A 17,280-nucleotide genomic window follows, 5' to 3' on the forward strand; every position below is an offset into this window, starting at 1 on the left:
CACAACCTATTCGTTTTTTTCGATTTTATTTCCTGTTTTTTTTTAATCAAACTACACACTATAATTGCAGCTGCAACGCGTTTGCGATCCGACATTTTTCGTCCAAAGAAAACGAACTAACGAACTAACGAACAGCCAAAATGCTCTCTCAATAAAAGAACTATCTAAACTATATCAAGTTTGACTAATGTACATGGGCCGTAGACTGATCTAGGTAGATTTGATCTATGAGCTCTCTATGACTGCTCTAATTAGAGCACATTTCACTCTAGTGTAAACACACTTCTAGTGCAGTCTAGCTAGAGCGATCTAAATCTAGCTGTATTTATCTCTACAGTGTACAGGTACCTTAATGCGTTTCATTAGAACTGCTACTCGACGCTAACGCGCCCCGTGGTGTTTTTTCATTAGGGTTTCTAAAACTAGTGAGCACGATTAAAGATAATATACAGGTTGCACATCACTCTATATTCAATATTGCAGCGGTCGCCAACCGGTGGTCCGTGGACCACTGGTGGTCCGCGGTGAAAATTTAGGTGGTCCGCGGAAAAATTTGAACTTAACTTGCAATATTATTTAATATATATAAATAATATTAATATTAATAATCACTATGTGAAAAAGTATAATTGTATCATGTTGTTGTGTAGGGTCCGTATTAAAATAATAATAAAATCATCATTATCGTGTGTTATCGTTTGTTATAACAGTTATAAAACTATAAAATGTTACGAGACCTTATACTCAGCGACTAATGACTATACATATATATTATATATATTATTGCCGAATCGCAGAACGGATAAGATTATCTGTACATGCGTCGTTACATACGGGCTTAGTAAAATGACTATTTTATCTTTTTATTTTTATTGAAATATTTAGTTGACGTTTGGTCGCGTTGTCGTAATATTGTATTGTATTCAACGTGCGTGTGGTTTTTTTTAAAATTGTATTTTGTTTTATTATTTACATAAATTGTATAATGAGTGAAAAAAAACAAAGTAATATTTATAATTTCTTTATAAATAAAAAAGATAATTGCAACAATAGTAATAACTATGAAGGAACTTTAGAGCCCCCACAATCTTCGTCAGGTGTCATTAGAAAAAACATTCAAACCGATGGAGGAGAGAAAAAAAAATTAAAATAGTAAGAAAATATAATTCAAACTACTTGAAATTTGGATTTATTCAAGAACCTAATAGTGATCTACATCCACTGCCACTTTGTGTTGTGTGTTCTGACATATTATCCAATGATGCTATGAAACCTTCGAAACTTGAAAGACACTTCCAATCAAAACATAAGAATTTAGCAAATAAACCAATTGAATATTTTGAAAGAATGCGTGATGACATGCGAAAGCAAGTAATTACTATGAAAAAAATGACAATCGAAGATAAATCCTTGTTAAAGGCTTCTTATTTGGTAGTACTTCAGATCGCAAAAAATAAAAAACCGTATACGATTGGAGAAGACCCAATTAAGCCTTGCATGTTACAAGCTGGTGAAGTAGTATTGGGAAAGCAGGCTGTCAAGAAACTCAAAGAGATTCCTATGTCTGCTAACACTATCAAACGCAGAATTGAAGAAATGGCTGATGATATTGAAAATCAAGTTATAACAATGATGAAAAATTCACCATTTTATTCAATTCAACTTCACGAATCGACGGACGTAAGTAATAAAGTACTTCTCCTTTGTTTTGTGAGAGTTGAGTATGGAGGAGGGCTACAGGAAGAACTTCTTTGTTCGCTCAAGATTTTAATATGTTGCATATTAATTTTAATATGGAAGCATTGAAGCCAAATATTTTGACTGTAAGCATATTAGACTTATTTTATTAAACCAATGTTATTAAGTCCTAGTATGTATGTGTTGATGAAAAATTAAATTGTTTAAAAATGTTATAGTAAGTAAGATTCTCATAATGTTAAAACAGTCTAATATATACACATCACTCTGTATTTAAAAAGTATTACATAATAATGTAATTTATAATTTACTTACTTCAATTCCAGCATCAGACGTTACACGAGGTTTGTTTTTATCCTTTAAAAACATCAAAGAATTGAAAGCGAACCATTTTGACTCCATAACTTCGTCAGTTCCAGCACCTGACTTCGTCTTTTTGCATTCGCGATAAAATTGGCCAATAACATTTTTCATTTTTTTTTCAATGTCTGCTTTGTCAATGTTCATTATTTTTGAAATTTCACACCACGCGTCATTTTTTTTAAACTTATTTTTATAATCTGACAGCGTTTGGTCCCATAGTACTGGTCTTTCATAGTACAAATCAATTAACTGACTCACTTTTTCTCTAGATAACTCCATGGTAGGTATTAACGAATAATAGCAAATACGTATATTACAATATTTAAAGTGATCAGTAGTGACTAAATCGACCAACTGAACTTACTAAACACAAAATAGTACAATTTCATAAAAATATCAAAATGTTTCTGTGACAACGACGACAGGTCTGAACATGCCGATACATTGTCGATGACAATGTTTGTAAACATCCTTTGAAGTTTACCGCTACTCGGCCGATAACAAAAATTTGTCGTCGACAGAGTCCGTGACAATGTCGTCGACAAAATTTTAAAAACATACTCAAAAGTTTGTCGACGACAATGTCGAAAACATGTGTTTCCGACAAAATGTTTCTTGGTCTGGACACGGCGTAATGGCGGTAAAATCTTTCGTCCAATCAGAGCAACACTCCGTATGGTCACACTCTCTTTATCAAGGCACTTTAGTGGACGGCAAGGTGTATTGATAAGGTGTCGTCACTTGTTTGAAAACTTGATTGAAAATTTTACCACAGACAGTCGTCACCACCGGGAGCGCTGTATGTCCTAAAGAGGCCGAAAAACGAACGCTTTTGTACACCAAAGCCATAGAAAATTGAAAATATATTATGATTTAAGGAATAAAATTAAAAATTTTTCATTGTATAATTACTTTTTTGATCTAAATTATTTGTATGCATGTATTTAAATAATTTCTTTTTATCAAATACAGTCATTAATATTATTAAATATTGTCATTTTTAAATTTCCTACCTATTCCAAAAAAATATATGAAAAATGTATGAGTTACCTATTGGTAATTCACTAAATTATCATACATAACTATTTCAGAGTGTTATAATTAACAAATAATAATTTATAATTACATGGACATGAAAAGGGAGGGCCGGAGGGGGCTTAGACAACTCTGAGCAATCTTAAGGCCTCTCTAAGATAATATGTACATTAACAGAGATCCTGGGGATACCAAAATATATGCTAAATGCTTGATAGATTTATAAGGTCATCATATATCAGTGCTTCTCAAGCTGGAGGCATGGCTATTTTATTTAAACTATTTTCCTTAGGCTTTAAGAAAAAAGTATACTAAAAACATTAATTTACTATAATTTTAATAATTTATCTGTGTGAAATAGTAGGTACATGTAATTTTTGTATATAATCAAGAAAAAATAATTTGATTTGATTAAGGGGCCTTGACAGTTTTACATTAAATTTAGGGGATCACACGACAAAAAAAAAATGAGAAGCACTGTCCTAGATTAAACTGTAGTATATCTAAATATATATAATATGTATTATATACATATTCAAAAATTAAAGTCAAACATGTACAAGCATGTACAAGCATGTACAAGCATGTACAAGCATGCTTAAACTCTATACAACTCGGAATCTTATGCCTATTTAGCTGTCAAAACAATAATTTTACCCTAAACCTTATTCATTCAACCTTCGCATTGCATTCACAAAGCTGAAAATACATCTGTCTTCTAGTATTTTTATTTTTATTTTAAAATGCCTAACAAATGCTTTGTGCCTGGTTGCAGGACTGGTTACGCTTCTAAAAAAAATGAAACTGAGAAGATAAAATTAATTTCATTATTTAAGCCTTCAGAGGTAATACTTTTTAGTTGTTTTTATAGACAGTTTAATATATATTCTATTACATTTATTTATGCAGATTAAATTATTTTCAACATCAAATATAATATATATACAAACAATACAAATTAAATTAAAAAACTTCACACACATTTTATACTCTTTATTTTTTAAACATATTTTGTAGTTATGGAAGAAATAAATAAACAAAACATTTTGACAAAGGTTGGTTGCCCAATACATAGCCAAATACTAACAAAATATATTATTACATATTATGTCAAAACAAGGATGATATTTGCTTGTAAAAAGAAAAATAAGCAAGTTGCTGAAAAAAAGAAAACACAAAAAAAACTTAAAAAAATTTCAAAATTAGTTTGAGTTACCTAGATATAATAAAATGTGAAAAAAATTATAATTTATATTATTAGAATTTTGTATGTGCACTAGAAAATAATAATACTCAACTCTACCAGACTACTTTTAAAATTAGGGCTAGAATTATATACATGAACATTAAAGTAGAAAAATTTGATAAGTATCTATTAGGAATAGTTACGTACCGACTCGTATCGAAGTCTGAGTCCGATATGGGTCCAGTATGTATTGCTTGTATCTTGCACATGTAACTTCTTGAATGCTCTTGAAAGTTGAACTCATTCTTTCTTCCTTGAAAATCTTTAATTTAAAGATTTCAATTAGGTTGCAAATATCCCAAGAAGTGACTAAATTATACATCATAATATTTTATAATTGATGTCTACTTGATAAAAAATATTTAAAACAAAAATACAAATGTAAATTAAAATTATTAGATGCTAACTCCAAAAAAAATAACATTTGAATTCATAGTTTTAAGGCATTTTGCATTTAACAGTATGAAAAATTAGGCCTTCATAGGACAGGAAGCGCGCTCTGGTGTCTATAGGAACTGTGGTAAAAATTTCAATCAAGAGTTTATACGGATAGGGGTTCAGAGTGACGACACCTTATCAATACACCTTGGTGGACGGGTACAGATTTCCCGATTTTGTTAACAATTGATAACAGCGAACTTGATAAGAAAAAAAAAAATGCTTATGCCAACCTACAAAAGTTAGAAAAAATCCCAATTCCCGCGGCGTTCACCAGCGAATTAATCAAAAATAAAAAATCTGTTTCCTTGAAAAAATATATAGCGAGAAATTTTGCCTTCTATAAAATAAAACCCTGTTTAGTTAGCTTTTAATCGGTGAAGTTAGGTTTTTATCATTTAATGATCATAAATCATAATATAATATTCATATTTAAAATTTTAATTTTAATACTTTTAACTTTATACTTTATACCAATACTTTAATATCTATTCTATGCTTTATACTTTATTATTTAAAATTTTGGAGTTAAGTGCAGCTTTAATATTAGTGAAAGTATACTTACCTGTGCTATAAGAAATAAATTTATTATATAATAATATGTTAAATGTGCCAAACAGACCTAACCTAACCTATTCTCAGAATTAAATACTACTTTGGATATTATTGTAGTCAATTTTTAGTAGATATTCATAAAATTAATTTAATTTGATTATTTTTAACTTTACAATTCCACAATTCATATTGGCACAAGAAACTAATCTATTTATTTATATAATATTTAGAAACAAAAATAAAAACTCATATTTGTTGTTACTTATTAGTTATTACTTATATGTATATAATTTTTTAAATACTTTGTAAACAATTATTTTTTGAGACAAGTATTTCAGTAGGTAATAGGTATATTCAATGATTATTACTAACACTTCTGTTTTTATTGAAGATAAACTAAACTTGTAATAGGTATTATGTAACTAAATGGCAGATTGTTACCTGCAATAGGCAGTTTCTTCACATTTTTATTAAATCTTCATTCTAATTATATTTATGTACATATTCTTATTGTATTAAATAGCATACATATGACATATCATACTTTTTCTAGTTAATCGTACAGTATTTACAAAATTATTTTTATATTGTTTTATTAAATATATGATTAAACATATAAGGCCACTGAATCAATGTAATTAATGAGATTTGCAATAATTAGTTGTTATAACAAAAAGAAAGATAAGTGTATAAAATATTTAACCCTATAATTTCGATACCTTTATTGGATTTAAACATGTACTCCAGATTATACTATTTGAACACACTTCCATGTTTGGTGACTATCAACAGACCATACAGACTACTTTATTCACTCAAATAAATACACAATTAATAGAAAGTACTACATAGGGATTTTCCAGTACATAATAAAATGGGTATTCTTTTCTCCTTATAAAGATAATGCTGTATTAGGTATATACAATATAGTCCATATTAAGGGACAATGTATATAAGTACCTATATTATGTGAGCAAACATAAATTTACTGCTACTTTTTCAGTAATATTTATGTATGTAAGAAATATGGACAATGGCTGTCCCCTGTTAATACATTTTTTGCTGTTAACTTCATTCCAACACCATGATGAGTAAATATATATTTATATAATTATGATATTTTGACAAGTTACAATTATATACTACGACATATTTATTATTTATTGAACTTAATATATTTTTATTTATATTAAAAAATATTGACTTTTTTGCTACCCTTCAATGTTATTCCTGTAGCCCAATGCATGTCTACATGCTCCTTTTGCATCATCTTTGATGTACCTGTTCTAAGCATAGACCTATAAACTGACTTAGTGTATAGGCCTATAGTTTTAAGTATAGATGAATTTAAATTGCAAAGCAATAATGAATTAATATTTGTTCAAAATGTTAAGTAAGTCTCTAGGTAGCACAATTATTTTTGGAGTTGCAACTAAATAGTAAATAATTAAAACCAATTTCAAACAAATTAAACATATTATTTACTATTTTTTGGCTGTTTATCCCAAATTTTGGAGAAACTTAAGAATTTCGGAAAATTACCTCTAGAGGAACTAGCCAACCTCAAGTAAGTTTAAATTATTCAATCGAAGATCCAGTATTTATAAATGCACTGCCTTAGTAGCCATTAGGTACTTTGAAAGTTGAAATAGTCAATAGATTATGTATTTACTATTTAATAATTCCCGCCTTTTTTGAATTCTATTGCTGTGTTTTGTAACGGTTTTTACGAGCGTTATTTCCAGTTTCCCACCCCACCGTCACGATTCACGAAGTACAAGCAAGTACCAATGACCAACAAGTGACGACTCGCTTAACCGCTCTTGAACACCGTCGTACTCAACACGGTACTCTGGCACTCTACACATCTTTTTCAAATATTTCGATCTTGTATCTTTAATATTGTTTGCTCGTCTTAACCGTACGCCGTTTATTGATCGTGCTATCGCACGTCGTTCTTTAAAACGTTGACCATAGGTCATACCCCCGAATGTATTCGTGCTGTCGCTCGTTTTTGTTATAGTGTATTGTGTATTACTGTATTAGTGTGTGTCTCCGCTCAACCTTAAACTTGTTATTTTTTGTTACTTTGGTTACTTTGATCATCGACTCCAAGACACAACCTGTATTGTTAGTCATAGTGCAGAAACATGGTGAACACCGAGGAAGAAATCGGTCTCCCCGCTCATTTGTTAGACCATGATTATTTCCGGCCAGTTGTTTACGAGAATAACCCGATTGAAGAACTCACGGATGAAGATGAAGAAGAACGAGTACTCGAGGATGAAGAAGAAGATCCTGTAGAAAACGTTGTACCAGTAACCTACAGACTGATTCCAGGGATTCATCATGGTTCAAGAGTTTGTGTGAATAATTTAGGTTTTAAGTACTACAAGCGCGAAGCCACAGCCAACCGCATATACTTGGTATGTGAGCGGCAAAAAAGTGGGCTTTATGAGTATTGTCCTTGTACAGCATCAGTGAGTACAGAAGTTATTGACAATATAATAAGAGTTCGGAATCGTCACAACCATAGACCTGCAGATATAAATTTACATGTACCTTTCTTAAGAGAAGCAATTGGTGCAAAGGGCATTGATCCTGAAAACATGTCTGTTTCAGTTAGGACTGTTTACAACAATGCAATTGTTCAGTAAGTTCTTGGATCAATATTTTATTTTACTAACTTATTTTTAAACATTATTTGCTTACCTGTATGTTTGTACTCACAGTTAGATAGGTAACTAATAAATTTGCAAGGACCTTTAATACAACTAGGTAGTTTTCTAATTTTATATGAAATAATGATTATTAGGTAGGTAGTTGGTTTTATCAAAGGTTTTTGTATTTCCCCGAACTAGATTTATAGACAATAGTTTTATTGGGGATTTCTACAGACGACAGTCTGGCCATTATTTATTATTCTGTAAGATTTTAGTTTATTTATTATAATGATGTGTGAGCACATCATTACAATAGCAAGTGCATATACCTACCTATTACAAAAATAGTGAAAGTAGATTTATTTTACTATGGTGAGTGGACGGGTGGTTACTGGTCATTGTCATACCTGGCTGTATATTTTATACCTAGACACTAGGTACTATGAAAATAAAAATAATAATAATTCGGTATATGTCTACCAAAAGAATTAATGATATAAAAAATGACATACCTACCTACTTTTAAATAATTTGTATCATTAAAAATAAGGTTGAACTGTTAAGCAAAATAAATAATTTGTAAGAACAAATTTAAAAAAAAATTATCTAGGTAAAGTAACCTTATACCTAACTCAATAACCTATACCTATACCAATATGAAAGTTATTTAGTTATTTAGTTATTAAGTTTTTTAGTTATAAACTTTTAACTGTGATGGATATTCAATATGTTTATCTAGTTATTAATTATTTATATTTATAATACTTAATTATAATTTTTTTGGCTTAGACAATTACGACATGTAAACCTAAGAATATCCACTCACCCGTCTAATTTTTATTTTGTTAGGTATCCAGAAGCTGCTAACAATTACACATTTATGCAAGGACAGAGAAGATGGAAGAGGATGCGTAGGTCTCGTCAACCAAATGGCGGACGCATACCCGAGAACATCCATGAGCTCACTGAAGCATTGACCCGACCAGAGAATGCTGTGTACAGTCACACGCTTCAAACACCACCGTCAACATTCTTCCAACAAGAACTAGTGATCAACGGAACAAGCAAAGGAGTTATTTTTGCAAACTTGGATGCAATTAGAAGATTTAGAGAAGAGTTGGCCACAGTAACAACTGTTGGCATTGATGGAGCATTCAAGACTGTTCCAGCTGCTCCAGCAGACTTGAAAAGTTTCCTGACTTTTCAAGTGGTATTTAAGAGTGTGTCGTTCCCAATGGTGTATGTCCTTCTAAGAAGTCGGACAGAAGAAACATACGTCACATTATTTAACATTGTACGGCAAATTTTACCTCTTAACTATAATTTAACTCGGTTTGTTACAGATTTTGAAAGAGGACTCATGAATGCAGTTCAACAAGCATTTCCAGAAAGCAGATTGGGATGTTGCTGGTTTCATTATACCCAAACGATTGTACGTTATTGTCATCGTAAATCGAATGGTGTTTTGGATCTAGTCAAGAGAAGTCCTGAAGCAGCTCGTGTTTTCAGAATGGTTCTTGCACTGCCTCATCTTTTCAGTTGAGTTTAATCAAGTACGGAATAATCTCAGGGTAAATGGTTATTAAACTTATTTTAATATTGATTTAAAATATAATGTAAATAATTAATTTTATTAGGTTAGAGATGGCATATCAAGATCACAACGAGTTTTAGCAATTCATCTAATTGCACAAAATGTCCTTAATGCTCCTTAATGAAGAACAGGACCTCTTGATGTTTTTGCGAAGCACCGGTCACCAAAATGATGGACGCAGCCATAAAGAACGGCATCTACTATAATTTTATCAATCTTAATGTAATATATATATCGTCGCCCTCGTGCCAAAAGTGACCAAGTGTTTTTTTTATAGTTTTGAATAATGCCACTTTTAAAGTTGAGCACTTATTTAAAAATCGAGAATTTAACCAATGTTTATGAACTTGATACCAATAAAACCGCAATATTATACTTAACACTGTAATATACTAGTTTTACTCAATAATTATTACTATGATTACTTAATTATAAATTACTTAACTTAATTTTATAGTAAAAAGTGACCAAGTGAAAAAGGGTTTACTTGGTCATTTAAAACGTGACCAAGTCACAAGTATAATACACTTGGTCATTAGTTTTTTATTATGTTTTAAATCAGAATAAATGCATTAATGTTAAAATAATTGTATACATAAACATAATTCAAACAACAAACTTTTATTTTTACTTAATTGTTCCAATATTATAAAATAAAATAACAATCTTTTTATTAAATAATCAAAAAACAATAAATGAAAATTATCTTTCAAATAACTAGAAATAAACAAAATAATAATATAATAATGTTATATCACTTTTAAAACAAAATATTAGGTAATTAATTATTGAAAATAAAGATTAAAATTTATTAAATGATGACTAAAAAAAAAATCTTTATGAAAAACCAATTCGTTTATTATAAATTAAGGTAATTACTTAATAAACTTAACAGCACCTATTTATAATATCCAGTCATTAATTAGAATCATTTTCAGATTCAGATAGTATCAGTTTCTTTCTTTTTGGAACATGAGGGTATACTTTTATACCATTCGTGGAATTCTTCTGGTATAGCTTGAGTTTTACATAGTTTCATTAAATCATTTTTTTTAAGTGCTGATATTGGTAGGGGTTTGTCATAGTTTTTCAAATTATCAGGAAACGTTGTTGGTCTACCCCTTCCACTAATACGTATAATATTAAACTCCTTATCAGAATAATTATACTTGAACTGAATAACACCACTCATATATATAAACTTTTTATTTATATATAAACTATTTACGTGGAGCCTTGTTTTCAATTTTCAATCCTTAGCTATAAAAGTTGAACATTTTATAAATTTTGTCAAAATTTGAACTTTAAATGGTTATAAAAAAAAATTGTGCCCATGTATTTTTAATATTTTTTAAGTGCTATTAGAACGATATATCAGGAGCCTTATATTAAATTTTCACGCTTTTTTACCCAACAAATAAAATTTTATGATATTTATAGAAAAAAAACTAAAATAATTGAAAACTGGCAATGTCCGTAAACAGCTCAAAATAAGTCAAAATATTTGGAAAATGTTATGGTGTATAGAAAATGCTAATATAAACATACAGTCAAAATTTCATGCACCTACGGTCATTTGTTTTAGAGTAAAAAACAATTTTGCGTAAAAATTCCTGTTTTTCCTTAATTTTTCTTTTGTTTTTCACGTCACGTTTTAAAACAACTGATATATTTTTCTTTTGACCCCCCCAAAGTACCAACTAGATTCACTTTCCTATCAGAAAAGTTACTGTTGAAGAAAATCCAAGCACTTTTACTGTACCTAAAAGGTGATGACAGACACAAAAAAAAAATTAAAAAAAACACACATTATTGTAAAATCAATACATTCATCGCTTCGCTCATAATCTAAAATATACTCTATTCAGAATAACCTTGCCCACTTTCGCGCACGCAACTGAGCCGCCGGCAGTCGTCAGACCCCCCGGCGAGAGTCAGGTGCACTGTGATTGGTCGTTAGTTGTCGACCGCTACCGTCATGCGTCGCTATCGATAGCCGCCACCGTGTATACAGATGTTCATAATAACACGATCGTAATAATTAATAATTATTACCTATATCATGTTATAATGTATAGTTTTTTTTCCTTTACCGTGTTTTTTGTACTTTTACCTTATTTTTCTGTACCAAACACAATGCGTACGTAGTACACAATTATTATTAAAACCAAGTACCAATGTAATTAATACCTATTACCTATGTAATTTGAGAAGGAAATTAAAACTAATAAATAAATACAACTTCATATTTACAAAAATTACTCATATTTCTAAAAAAGTCATTTTTCTCTAAACAGTAATTAACAAAAATCAAATTCATGTTTACAAAAATTATCGTTATATACACAAAAATTATAGTTATATTTACAAAAATTACTCATATTTCTAAAGAAGTCATTTTTTTCTAAACAGTAATTAACAAAAATCAAATTCATGTTTACAAAAATTATCGTTATATACACAAAAATTAAGGTCAACATTATTCAGTATCGGAATCCGTTTCAGAAGATGTGTCTCCCGTAATAGTCATCAAAAAATCATCTTTCTCCGCGGACAACATCTCATCTATTATGTTATCGACCTCATAAAATTTTATCTCTTCTTTTTTCGTGTGGCTTATAAAATTTTTCCACATTTGTGAGTCAACTCGATCTATGCCCTCTACTAGTAATTTTTTTACATCTTGAAGTTTATAAGTTGTGTTGTTCATTCGAACATGGTTCTTCACTGATGACCAAGCAAGCTCAATGGGGTTAAGCTCACAGTGGTATGGGGGGAGTCGTAATACTGTATAACCACTGTTTGTTGCTAGTTCATCAATAACATACCTATTATGTTGTGGTTTTAAACGTTTCACTATGAGCAAAAGTTGAGGGATAACCATAGTTCAGTCTACCACTTCTCCTTTATCCTCCGACCACTTAATTATATCCGCCTTTCGTGTATTCGATGCGGTAAAGCACGATTGAGCATAGACCTTTTTAGCAACACGATTGAGCATAGTATATTTTATGCGATGTTGCCACATTCACGTTGCCAACATTTTGTAATTTATTATTTTCTCGTATTATTACACCAATTATTATGATATCTGACGCGAGCCGTGAGCTTTATCGACTTAATCAATTTTATCGACAATGTTATCGATTAATAAATTAGTTCCGGAGCAAAACAACGTTTTAAACATTTAGCATTGGGGGAAAATATAAGATAATTAAGATACAAATCCAAAATTATTATAGAAATAATATCAGTGTTCGATCACCTGTATAGTGTATAGTGCGTGTATACTTAGTGCGTTTTTCTATTTTTTTTAAAATATGGATATAACAATTATTTTATCGGAAAGAGGCAAAGAATTGGCCCTAGATAATTTATACAAGTATAAATTAATTGGAGAGCGAAAAAAAGACAATCTTTTGAGATGGAGGTGTACTAATAATAAATGCTCGGCAATAATGTTCTCGGGCTTAGATAAACGTAAAGTGATTGAAACTGCTGGACAACATAACCACGATAAAAATTCTATTGAGAAAATAGAAACACAAGTTTTAAGAGAAAATTGCAAAAGAAAAGCTGAAGAATCAATTTCCACACGGCCACTTAAAATTATTCGCACCGAACTTTTAAATTCTTCTTCAACATCAAATTTAAACAATCAAAATGTAAGAAATGTACGGAAAGCAATGTATGATAAACGGAAGCAGACCTATCCTAAATTACCAACTTCTTTGGATGAAACAATTCATCAATTAAGTGACTTAAAAAATGAAGAATGTTTTAAATATAAGGGTCAACAATTCATTTACATGCCGACTGATGATAATTTTGTATGTTTAACTACAGAACAAAATCTACAATTTATGACAAATAATTGTACTGAGTATTTTGGCGATGGCACATTTAATTATGCTCCAAAATATTTTATTCAATTGTACACAATACATGGATTTAAAAATGGATACTACTTACCACTTGTTTACTTTTTTTTACAAAATAAAACTAGGTCTACTTATATTAAAATGTGGCAATTTTTAAATAATTTATGTTTGAAATTATGCGAAAAAAGTTTGCAAATTAACACATTTCATGTTGATTTTGAAATTGGAGCTCATCAGGCAATTACAGACGTGTTTGGAAATATTAAAATAATTGGATGTAGATTTCATTTAGGACAATCATGGTGGAAAAAAGTAAGAAACAATTATATAATATAGTACTTTTTACTAAAATATAATAATTTGTTGGTAGATTGTTGGCGAACCTTCTCTCAGAATAGCATACATGAACAACAGTAATGAACTAGGAAAATGGTTGAAAATGTTTTTTGGTTTGGCGTTTATTTCCCCAGAAGAAGTAGTTGATGCATTTCACGAGTTAATATCAATTTGTCCAAATGATGACGGTTTCATATTTTCTGATTACATTCTACACAACTATATTGAAGATCACTGCCAGTTTCCTCCAAATATTTGGGCGGAAATTCCTTCGCTAAACCCAAGGTTTTTACAATATTTTTTAAAACTTATTATAAAAACTTTTTTACTAATTTGTATTTTTTTATTTAATTTTTTTTAGAACGACCAATGCAGCTGAAAGCTTTCATCGCACGTACAATTCACAGTTTTATTCACCTCACCCCCATGTTCATGCAGTCGTTAGGGTATTGATCGAAACACAAGCGGAAACATCGACTAAGATCAATTCAATTCGACACAAGCCTGGAAAATTACAACCCGCAAAAGAAATTAAAAAAATTGAATTGAATATTCAAGCCTACAGCCAGTTTTTAAATCGTAAGAATACAGAATCTTTATTAATATATTTAAGTCAACTTGGAAACAGATACCAAGGTGTATCAATTTAATTTATTATTATCAAAAAGATCTAGCTAGGTATATTATACTGTATTATAATACGACTGTGACAACTATTTATAAATATTTTGATTTTATTATTTTCATAAGTCATAACTCATAAGTCATAACTATTATTATTATTTTATTATTAACAAAAAGATTTATATACTGTGACAACTATTTATATATTAAATATTGACTATGAAAACATGATATTTTTTTGTCATGTTATATTTTGAATTATTATAATTATTTAAATAAATGTTTTTATACGATACAGTTCAAAATTGAAAATGGCAACGTTGCAGAGTTTTTTATGCTCAATCGTGTTGGTTTTCTTTTGTATTTAAATTTCCTTTGATACGCCGACAATTTATGCTCAATCGTGTCGCAAAAAAGGTGTTTTATGCTCAATCGTGTCGCAGCCATTCGATGTTGGGGCTTTGTCTATTTTCACGGAATGGTAGAACGCATTGTCCATAACAATTACGGAGTTCGGTTTTAGGCGATGTAGAGTGCCCTCCATCCATTCACGAAATGTATCCCCATTCATCTCGTCGTGGTAGTCACTCGTATTTTTTTTCGATTCAAAACACAACAAACCACCGGGGACAAAACCATCTTCAGAGCCGATATGGAGAACAATAAGTCGTTTCCCTTTGCCAGAGGGATTAACAGCACCTGTCGATAGACCTTTTAAGAATGCATCAAATCATCATTAGAGTTTGAAAGTTTAGGCATTTGCATTATTTGTTTGGTTATAAAAGTACATTTTGTCGAATTTATTTATTTAAGTTTTTAAAATAATTGTTTTTTTCATAGATTTTTGGCAACTGGAGATTCTTTTCAAACCATCTCTTTTAGTTACCGTTTGGGACATTCAACTGTCCAATCAATTGTTTTAGAAGTTTGTACTGCTATTATATCTAACTTAAAAGAAGAATGCATGCCAATGCCGAAAGAAGATGATTGGAAAACCATATCTAATGAGTTTTGGGAAATATGGAACTTCCCCAATTGCATTGGTGCATTGGATGGTAAACATGTTGTCATTGAAGCTCCACCAAATAGTGGTTCACTTTATTTTAATTACAAGAAAACATTTTCGATCATTTTAATGGCTTTGGTTGATGCGAAATATAAATTTATTGCGGTGGATATTGGGGCTTATGGGAAAAGTAATGATGGTGGAATTTTTTCCAGTTCAAAAATGGGTAAAGCGTTTGAAAAAAATAAATTTAATGTACCTGATGGCCGAGCTCTGTCAGGAACAAATGAAGTTTTACCATACGCAATGATAGGAGATGAGGCTTTTCCTTTAAAAAGTTATATTTTAAGACCATACCCCGGCATACAAATTCACCGAGATGAAACCAAAAAAATATTCAACGAGCGACTATCACGTGCGAGAAAAGTTGTAGAGGATGCATTTGGTCAGCTGTCACAAAAATTTCGTGTATATCAAAGACGCTTAAAATCATTACCGGAAAATGCGGATAAGATAATTTTCACTACCTGTATTTTACATAACTTTATAAAAAGTGATAATGATAATCAATTTGCATCATCAGTGTCCGAATAACTACCTAGACATATTACAAATATTTCAAATCAAGGAGGAAGCGCACCACAAGTAACATTCGAAGTGAGAGAAAAATTCAAACAATTTTTTAATTCACCTGCTGGTCAAATCCATTGGAACTAATCAATTAAATAAGTGTATGTTATTTTTAAATACTTTTTAATAACTTAATATTATTAATTGTTTATAATGTGTTTATACAAATTAATTAAATTAATAAAATCATTTATCATTTATTATATTATATGTACGATGTTTTTTTTATATTTCTTGAAAATATAATCACCAATTATATACAAAATACATAGACACATCATAGTATAATATAATATATCAAATATTGTTATTACATTTTTTAACAATGTGTAAATAACTTGTATTAAATTGTCAAGCTTTTCGACCCAACGAATACAATTTAATTGATATTTAAAAAAAAAAAGTCCAGCTCAAAACGTGTCATCGAAATATTTTGAAAATTTTGTTAGGTATAACTGGTGTAACTCTAAAAAAAAATACCGTTGATAGGTACATGTAATTTTCACTGAATGTTTATATAAGCATTTAATAATAGTTTTCAGCTGTTTACGGGCATTTTAAGTTTCCAATTTTAATTTTTAATTTATATATTTTAGCTAATATTACCAGGTATGCCTAAAGAAGTTGAAATGTTTTTCCAGCAGGATTCTTTGTACACATGGTCACTATATTTTTTGTGTGACAATGCATAGAGGCATTATTGGTCTCTGACGAGTTCAATTAATAACTCTAGGTTCATCACGTATGAAAAATATAAACAAGCGAAAACACTGAGAACAATAAAAAGTTTTAAGTATAAGTACAATAAGTATGTACTTCAAAGTTAAAAACTTAGTGAATGTGAATAATCTTCCAGTGAATGACAGCCGACGGATAGAATATGTCTGTTGTTCATTCACACTTATCATACAGACCCGTTCAGACCAGATCAGACACGACCCCTCCCGACAAAACATTCTCGCGCGGAATGTCTGACGGACCTTGTCGGTTCGATACGTGTATGAACGGAACGGAATCGTTAAAATGTGAATTGTTTATATTTAAACAAATATTAAAATATTTTTCGGAACGGTACGGTACGGTGTCTGTCGGAACGTGTCTGACTATTGTGAATCATCCTTAATAAAAAAATAATATTTTTGTTTATTTGTTGCTACATATATTAGACCCATGTCGTTTAGAACTACACAAAATATTTTGTTGTTTACATT

At 30.1% G+C, this 17,280-nt stretch overlaps 3 protein-coding genes across 3 annotated transcripts; all 3 read left to right on the forward strand.

The window, feature by feature from the left end:
- The first annotated feature begins 1,266 nt into the window (after window positions 1-1,266).
- On the forward strand, window positions 1,267-1,806 carry LOC132943521 (SCAN domain-containing protein 3-like). Its single transcript, XM_061012556.1, has one exon. The coding sequence runs from the start codon at window positions 1,267-1,269 to the stop codon at window positions 1,804-1,806; it is 540 nt and encodes a 179-aa protein (XP_060868539.1).
- Window positions 1,807-7,485: 5,679 nt separating this feature from the next.
- LOC132943527 (uncharacterized) lies at window positions 7,486-9,541 on the forward strand. Its single transcript, XM_061012568.1, has 2 exons — window positions 7,486-7,988; window positions 8,848-9,541. Exons 1-2 carry the CDS (start codon window positions 7,486-7,488, stop codon window positions 9,539-9,541), a joined length of 1,197 nt encoding a protein of 398 aa, XP_060868551.1.
- Window positions 9,542-14,988: 5,447 nt separating this feature from the next.
- On the forward strand, window positions 14,989-16,033 carry LOC132943536 (uncharacterized). The gene is made up of 2 exons (XM_061012580.1): window positions 14,989-15,023; window positions 15,274-16,033. Exons 1-2 carry the CDS (start codon window positions 14,989-14,991, stop codon window positions 16,031-16,033), a joined length of 795 nt encoding a protein of 264 aa, XP_060868563.1.
- Window positions 16,034-17,280: the final 1,247 nt, after the last annotated feature.

The sequence above is a fragment of the Metopolophium dirhodum genome, chromosome 1 (assembly GCF_019925205.1).
Source record: "Metopolophium dirhodum isolate CAU chromosome 1, ASM1992520v1, whole genome shotgun sequence".
Classification (NCBI taxonomy): Eukaryota; Metazoa; Arthropoda; class Insecta; order Hemiptera; family Aphididae; genus Metopolophium; species Metopolophium dirhodum.

Bases quoted from the DNA above. Each gene is read 5' to 3' on its own strand.
- LOC132943521 (XM_061012556.1), top strand. From the start codon at position 1,267: ATGAAACCTTCGAAACTTGAAAGACACTTCCAATCAAAACATAAGAAT.
- LOC132943527 (XM_061012568.1), top strand. From the start codon at position 7,486: ATGGTGAACACCGAGGAAGAAATCGGTCTCCCCGCTCATTTGTTAGAC. The intron at 7,989-8,847 runs GTAAGTTCTTGG...TTATTTTGTTAG, and splicing joins TACAACAATGCAATTGTTCA to GTATCCAGAAGCTGCTAACA.
- LOC132943536 (XM_061012580.1), top strand. From the start codon at position 14,989: ATGTATCCCCATTCATCTCGTCGTGGTAGTCACTC. The intron at 15,024-15,273 runs GTATTTTTTTTC...TTTTTTTCATAG, and splicing joins TCTCGTCGTGGTAGTCACTC to ATTTTTGGCAACTGGAGATT.